The following is an 8,328-nucleotide window of genomic DNA, read 5'->3' on the forward strand; positions in this document are numbered from 1 at the left end:
CGTGCCTAAAGAGATCACACTGTAATCCCCAAATCCCAGAGCTGTGCAGGGGGTTACAGTGAAACTAGAGCTCATTTTGGGAGAGTTCACATCTTTATGATGCTTAGCATTCCAACCTGTGAACATGCTGAAAGAATGTGTGTGTCTCTGTACTTAGGGGCACACAGTTATGTATTCTGTCCTTATCTCAGTAATGATTGTTCTTTTCTCACGTGAGTCTTGTACATCTTTCATTTTATTCCTAGATATTTGATGTTTTGTAATGCTGGGTTAAATGTGTGTATATATGTACACATACAATTTTCAGATTGAATTATGTCAGTCTTTATAGCGTCTGGTTTTTGCATTTTATTTAGAGGTACCTATTCCACTCAGAGTCCTACATTCTTACATGGAATTTTTGGGGGGCTGCAGGATGTCAGGTAGGGATATAACCTGAGTGTGGAATTAGTGATTGTACTGTATTTGGACAAATTCTAAATCATTTGTCTAAGAACAGTTTTATGGTACCAGCCATCAGAAATATTTATGTCAAAATAATGTTTTTGTGATCTTAGAGATGAAGAAGGAACAGAGCATCTAAGAAAACGAAATATGAAGTTGCCTTTTATGTTTGCCACTGGAGAAGCTGTGCTGTATGAGATAAACAGCCCCTTTCCTCCCATGATGGATCCCATACCAGTAATGCCGAAAAATATTGAGAGTGGAAAGGATTCTGTTACTGAATCAGCTTCACATAAGACTTCCCTCTGGACTTCCCTTATACAACAAGACAAGTCTGTTTATCTCTCTCATGCTGCAAGTAGCGCACCTTTGGACAGAGATTTTCTTAATGACTATGTGGACAAAGGCAGTAATTGGCAAGACAGCATTGCCCCGTTGGGAAATGGCATCCTGAAACATGAGCAAATTGGTCAGCCTCAGGGAGTGAACATGACACTCTCTGAAGGTCCAGTAGGGCTCTTCCCAGACAATAAAAATAGTGATTTGTACAGCATTATGAAACACCTAGGTATTGATTATGAAGATATTAAACATATGCAGCAGAATGAGGAATTTTTCAGAACTGACTTTTCTGGTGAGGATGACTTCCGAGACATTGACATAACAGATGAAATCCTGACGTTCGTCCAAGATTCTTTAGATAAGTCTACCTTCGTGTACCCAGGCTACCAGCAGCAACCACCCACAGCGCTGAGCTCGAGCTGTATGGTCCAGGAGCACCTGCAGTTGGAGCAGCAGCAGCTACAGCCCCACCCAAGGCACCCCGCCATGGAGCAGCAGCAGCTATGCCAGAAAATGGAGCACATGCAAGTCAATGGCATGTTCGCCAATTGGAGCTCTAACCAACCCGTGCCTTTTAGTTGTCCTCAGCAAGACCAACAGCAGTATGGTGTCTTTTCAGACTTACCTGGGACCAGTCAAGAGTTTCCCTACAAATCCGAGATTGAGACAATGCCTTACACACAGAACTTCATTCCCTGTAACCAGTCTGTGTTACCACAACAGGGGACACAGTTAGACTTTCCCATAGGGAATTTTGAACCATCTGCATACCCCACTACTACTTCTAATTTAGAAAGTTTTGTCACATGTTTACAAGTTTCGGAAAACCAAAAAAAGCACGGGCTACATCCACAGGCAAGCCTAGTAGCCCCGCAGACGTGTTATTCCGGGGCTGTGTCAATGTACCCGTGTCAGCCGGAACCTCAGCAGCACCCTGCAGCCCAGATGCAGAACAGCACAGCCGTGCCGGGCACCCAGGCGTTTTTAACCGAGGTAAGGGTTTTATCTCAGCCCTTTTCGGTGATTCTTTTTTATTAGAAATACACAAGTTACACATCATTGATATCAGGAGTGATTTAATATCTTGCCTATAGCATTTATATCAGAATATTCCTAATGTTTTTTAATAAGCCAGTACTTTTCCAGTATGTTCCAATGCAAATATAATGTGTTTACCTGAATTGCAAAGGAGAAAGAAATCTAGGGCCAAGGTGAATGAATGAACATGGCCTTAAGTTACCAGATGCAATTAGAAGTACAGTGTTTACAGATTTTAGGGTATCTTTCTTGATTCTTTAAAATTGCATGCCTTTTAAAAATTCAAACTTAAAAAATTTCAAAAATTATTTTCTCAGTGTTTTAATGTATTGTTGAAATTGGGTTAAAGGCACTGAAGGTATGTTTCTTTGCCCCAGATGATCCCTGGAATTTAGTCCTAGGCTCCTTAGCATTCTCCAGCAGCCCCTCCATCTTATCTGCCACACCCTCCTTTTATCCTTTAAGGTGACACATTTTTTTGCTGGCCTTAAAAAAGGGGTAACTCCGCTGGCTTTCCATCATGGGACTTGAGCTTGACATTGTATTTTTGTTGCTTAAATGTGCCATCGGTACCCTTCTAGGAGCACCCGCACTTTAAATCAAAAAGTACTGTAGTAAAAAGAGTTAACGTGATTGTATCTGCTCTCTTTGGCCGTCCAGGAATATGGTGCTGTCCATTAGAAAGTGGTTTATTTTAAAATGCTTTGTAAGGTTAGTTTTGAAGAAAACCCTGACTTAAGTTCATTGGTCTCTGCACTGTGTATTGAATTATATAGTAATGTAACAGTGTTACCTGAGTCTTTATCCCTAATTGTGTTATCTGTTTTTTCACCTGATTTGGTCTGATTATAGAAAATAATAGCCTTCTAATAAAAAATGGCAGAAAAGGGCATTGAAGGCTTTTCTTATTCTCATTCCTGACGCATTTTATTTATCTTTATTAATCTTAGACTATAACTGAATATTACATTTTATTTCACAACATTGCCATAAAGTTAAGCATGGGTAGGTAGTACCTGCACTCACGCATACTCTTGAGTGTACTGGGGAGAACTTATTTATGTAACACTGAGATCTTTACAGTGATCCCCTTCCCTACTTCGTGTTCATGTCACTTCTTTATGAATAATAAGAGTTCTGTAGACCTGTAACCCCTGCTGAGTCGCCGCTTCACATGTGGCTCGTCCCAGATGAGATGTGGTGGAAAATATATACTAGTTTTTGAAGATTTAATTTGAAAAAAACAAAGTAAAATATCTTTTTATTGATTTTATGTCGAAACGATAAATTTCAGCGATGTTAAGTAAAATATATTAAAATTACATGTATGGCTCACACATTTCTGTTGAACAGCACTGCTCTAGACAGTGGAAAGAGAGATGCTGGTGTGTGTCATGAGTGGTGAGAGTAATGTGTTTAAGACCAAATATTCGCTGGGCAAGTACTACTGCTTTCCATTTGAAGACATGACCAAGTTGCCATTCATTGAAGACCTAGATTATGTGAATTTTACTATATATTTAACATATGTTTTGGAAGATCTTTGATGTAATCAGTCTTTTGAGCACTGAAGCTGTTACATAAGCTTTAGAACAGTGGGTTTTATTGGAAGGAATTAAGGGTATGATTTGAATCTCTGCAAGAGTTGTTACAACTCTGACTAACCATATTCTGTCTGTAAAGCCTCTGTAATCCGTTGACCCTGCAGCACTCTCAGTGGCCTGCCTTTTTTCCGCTCAGTAGCAGTTAGAAAAACCAGGCTGATTTCATTATGAGAAAGCTTTTTAATAAACTTGATTCTATAATTAAGATGGTAATTATAGTGGTACTTAATAATTAAGAAGTACAGTAAAAATAAGGAAACAGTTTGGGAAATCATACTCATGGTATAATATTGTTAGGAATAGTAGGAAACCTCTAACAAGTCAGAAGTAGCCTGTTTTGGAAAAATCTTGTGTCATCTGCACTTCAAGTGCAATAAATTCCCTGGTCCCCAGAATTAGACTGTGATGAAATCTGGTCAGAGTAAACTTATTCCAGAGGCCGCATGCGGGGGCAGGGGGATTTACAGTTGTTTGTATGGACATTCACACGGGAACGCACACTCTGTGCACCGCACACTCAGCTGTGTAAACCTGCTTTTGTCCTGTGTAACTGTAACTTACGACTGTTACTCTTTGACTCATCAGTTTCTATCCAAAACTGAAGGCGTACTGACCAAATACTCTCCTGATATATGGAACGCCAGCTCGGAAGTGAAAGTTTATCATCCATCTGTACTATCAGTTAGAGGAACCAGAAAGTTATTAACGTGCTAATATATATGTGCTCAGTATGTTTTCATTGCATGATTTAAAATTTAGCAGCAATAAAGTAATTTGAAGTTTAACATCATGTAGGGTGAAGATTGTAAAAATACATTTTAGTATATTATTTAAAGATACTTAAAGATCCGTTCTAATCATTGCATTGCTCTTTTTGTTTTCAGTTTCAAAATGGAGTTTTAAATGAAATCTATCCAGCCGAATTAAGTGCTACAAACAACACCCAGACGGCCATGCAGCTCCAGTCCCTTCACCATCTGTCAGAGGCCAGGCCTTTCGCTGATTCGACATCTAGTAGATTCCTATAATTCCAAGACCAATTTTTACTTTGGATTTGGTTTCAATTAGTGTGTGGAAGGTCGCATTTACTAAAACTGTCAGTGATGGACATCAGCAAGTCCACATGGGGACACTGAGGTGTGTCATTCCCACTGTTAATACCAAGCCACAATTTATAGAGTTTCTCAGACAGGAGTTAAAAACATACCACGCTTACACACATACTAGTCATTCAAACAGAAAGAGTCCTGCCACGACTGGCGAGAGATGCCACCTACATTTCACGTTCTGAGTGCCACAAACTAAACGAAATTTATTCTGACAGAAATAATTTCAATAGAGAACATTTAACGTGCCCCTGAATAAAAGAAATGCTTTGAGTTTCGCACCTGTGACTCCTTCATTCTCCAAGTACATTCTGGTAGTTACCAAACTTAACTATTGCCCATATTTTTCGGTTCTATTTTTCCCCCCAATGTTAAGTGGTTTGGTGGTGTTTTTTTCCTTTAATTCTCACCCAAGGATATGTTTATTGATCTTCAAGAGAGAGTGAAATGTCAATTGGTTGCCTCCCATACGTGCTCTGGGGATGGGACCGCCAATCGAGGTGTGTGCCCTGACTGGGAATCGAACCTTTGGTGTGCGGAACAACGCCCCAACCGAGTGACCCAGCCAGGGCGGTTTGGTGCTTTTGTAGAAAGAATCTCAATGATTTCCTCCTTCATTGTTAATGTTAAGTGCCTCACAGTTTTTTCTTGCTATAACACTGTAAGATGTACACTTTATATAAAACACACTTTTTAAAAACATTAACGTTCTACACACAAATATTATGTACGTTTCTTAAATTCAGTCATTTTTATTAATCCAGGCATGTTTTAACTGCACTACTCACCCACTTTCTTCAGGTAAAAAACAATGATTGATAAGATTATTATATAATCTAGTTGTTTTATAATCTAGTTATTTCTAGACTTTAAATGTTGCTATGTGCCTTACATTGAAAAAATTTAAAAGTAAATCTTTTCAGATTATTTCTTTATTATATAAACATTAAGACAGCAGCACTAAAATTTCAACAGTGTGTTCAGAGGAAAGAGATACACGGCCGTTTACTAAAACCCCCACCGTGGTCGTTGAAGGTTGCAGTATGAAAAATCTGTTGTAGAGACAAGTGCATTTATTAATCTGCAATGAAGAGAAGGAGTTTTGTTTCTGGGTCATTCATTTAATTAAAACAAACCGCCCATTTCACTGTGTAAAAACGTTTTACAGACTGTTGTTTTGGATCGGTAATCTTTTAAGGTATGTTGACTTTATAAATGTCACTTCTTAGCCCAGTGGAAACTATTTGTTTTTCTCATGTTTGAGAAGTGGCGAGACTGAATATGGCAATGTTTGGTGCAGTATTGCTGTACGTGAACAAATGGTGCGTTGTATGCGTAATAATGAACAAAATGGTTTGTAAAATATTTTGAGTTTTTTATTTTAAAAATAGTCCACATTTTATGTGCACATAAGTTGTCTGGGTTTTACATATTTTCTCAGTCTTAAGAAATCAAATAGTGAATGCAACTGCTTCTAAGTTGGTATTAAGAAAAAGACGGGTGAAATTAATTTCAAACATTAAGTTGTTTCTATGATAGAATGACTTTAACTGTAAGATAAATTAATCACCCTACTAACTGCTGTCCTCAGGTGATTTAAAAGAAGTGCCACCGTCTGCCAATCTCTATTCAGCTGTGGTGTCTGAAGAGCACCAGGCGTGTTTTGCATGTATTACACAAAAATGTGACAGAATCCCAAACTGAGGCATAGTACTTAATGCATTTTTCTTTTTTAAATAAGTTGCTGTACATAAAAGCAGCTTCAGACAATATGTATGTCAGTTTTATGCATTTTCAGTCAAAATTTGAATTTGTAAAATCAATGCCAGTGTTGAAAGTAACACATTTGTCTAAAACATTTCATAATTTGTTCCCAGCATGAGGTATCACTGAAGATTTAGACCCATGGTCTAGATTAATTCCATTTTTACATTCAAACTTTAATTAAAAGTCTTCCTATAAACCATTTTTGTCTGTCTTCCCCTGTGTCACTGGATAAAGTGCTTAGTGGAAAATAGGCTTTTTAAATTGTGACTATGATGATGACAATCAGTTTATATAATTTAAAAATTTAAAGCAATATTGCAATATTGTATTTTTATCTCTATAACACAACTAAAGCTTATCTAAGAATAAAATCACATCAAACCAAATATACCTTTGTCTGCATTGCTGAGTATACCAAAACACAGAGAGAAGGCTTTGCTTGCTTCTGTGCAGAGGGATTCCTTTTTAGATGGCGTGCCCTTCTGAGGGCCTGGGTGTGTCTGATTCACACGCTTCCTGTCCCAGGTTGTCCTCATGGTACCTGAAGATGGACTGGTGTTCTGATGTATTATAAAGCTTTCAATCACTACTATGCACAAACCTAGTGTTTTTCAGTATTAGTAAACTTTAGGTAAATGTTTTCATACCTTTTCTCTTTCCTTTGAAATGTTACTGCTTTACATATGCCATGCATACGTTTTTGTTCAAAATACAATTTATAATACCCTTACTATTATCAAACAGTTGTATACAGTAATATATGTGGTAATAAAATAATCATTAAATATTCATGTTTTAATGTAAATTCTTTCTGGTTCATATAAAGGCAATCTATAATATTTAAGAATCTGTTAAGTCAGTAGTTCATAAATTTCTTACAGAGTTGTACCCATGGATATACTGGCTTTTATCTGAATCTATAAAAAACACATACTGTAGTTTTAATCTCTGCTTTCACTCAGATGTTTTCTATCAGCATGCATGACCTCGGCTTGCCCCTTCCCACCTTGCCCCAGGGTGTTAGGCGTGTACATGACTATGTAACACTCAGGTGTCTCCCAATGTGTGCAGGTGAACTTTCAGTTTCGCTAATAACATTGAGACTATCAAATAAAAATCCATGGCATCCTAGGCGTGTCTGTGCCTTCACCTCCACGTTCCCACAGTCCTTGGTCTCAGGCTCACCTCCGGGAACACGCAAGGCCAGGTGCCCTCCCAGCAGGATTAACGCCCTCCCTCCAGCCCTTGTGCACTTGGCGCCAACATTTCCCTCGTCCAGAGTCAGTCTGTCTCCTTTTCGGTAGCCCTGGAAAACAGTTACTCCCTCCTGCATCCCTTTTCTTATTAAATGATTTCTTTACCTCCTGTCTCTAAACAACTTTTGAACTGAAATCTGGTTTTATTTTCTACCCTTCTGTGTATTGTTTTGCTGATGTTTACTTAAGTCCCTTCTTACCACAGATGGATTCTCTATGGCCCTACAACCAAATTGATTGAACTCCCAATAAACTGTTTCCCTGCCTTAGCTTCCCTGGTATCAGTGGCCCTGCAACCTGTCACTTTTCTTTGTTAGCTACCTCCCTCCCCGCACTGCCACCTCCCACCCAGTAACACGCTTAGTTGTGACCATTTGCGGATCTTTATCTACATACTGTCCCTTTGGAATCTCATCCCTTCTGGGACTACTACATTTATGATGAATCCCCTCAAAATCCTGTCTCTCGCCTCTTTAAAAACATGAGATAAAAAGGTAACCTTATCTCTGATGCTTATGGAACATTCTTTTCCTTTGAAAGCAAAGCTAAGCAAAGCACAGCACACAGACTCTAGTCAGACTGCAGGCTTCAACACATGTAGGATGTGAATGACTGGGAAAGTTTACTCTGAGCTCAGATTTCCTTTACTACAAAATAAGGATAATGCTGATACCTGCCTCACTGTGTTGTTGGAGTCGCCGATGAATTATTTATTTAAAAACACTTGGTGCCAAATGCCCAAAACTTGGGGGAACTTGAGGAACAAAATAA

General features: G+C 38.5%; 1 protein-coding gene across 1 annotated transcript in view; it reads left to right on the forward strand.

Moving 5' to 3' along the window:
• Positions 1 to 5,997, forward strand: part of AHR (aryl hydrocarbon receptor) — a 42,544-nt gene extending 36,547 nt beyond the window's left edge. The window contains exons 10-11 of the mRNA XM_037056274.1: positions 558 to 1,779; positions 4,313 to 5,997. Coding sequence (XP_036912169.1) covers positions 558 to 1,779; positions 4,313 to 4,456 — 1,366 coding nt within the window. The 3' untranslated portion in view covers positions 4,457 to 5,997. The remainder of the gene's footprint in view (positions 1 to 557; positions 1,780 to 4,312) is intronic.
• Positions 5,998 to 8,328: the final 2,331 nt, after the last annotated feature.

Source organism: Sturnira hondurensis, unplaced genomic scaffold (assembly GCF_014824575.4).
Source record: "Sturnira hondurensis isolate 20B ecotype Veracruz unplaced genomic scaffold, ASM1482457v3 Scaffold0008897, whole genome shotgun sequence".
NCBI classification, from domain to species: Eukaryota; Metazoa; Chordata; class Mammalia; order Chiroptera; family Phyllostomidae; genus Sturnira; species Sturnira hondurensis.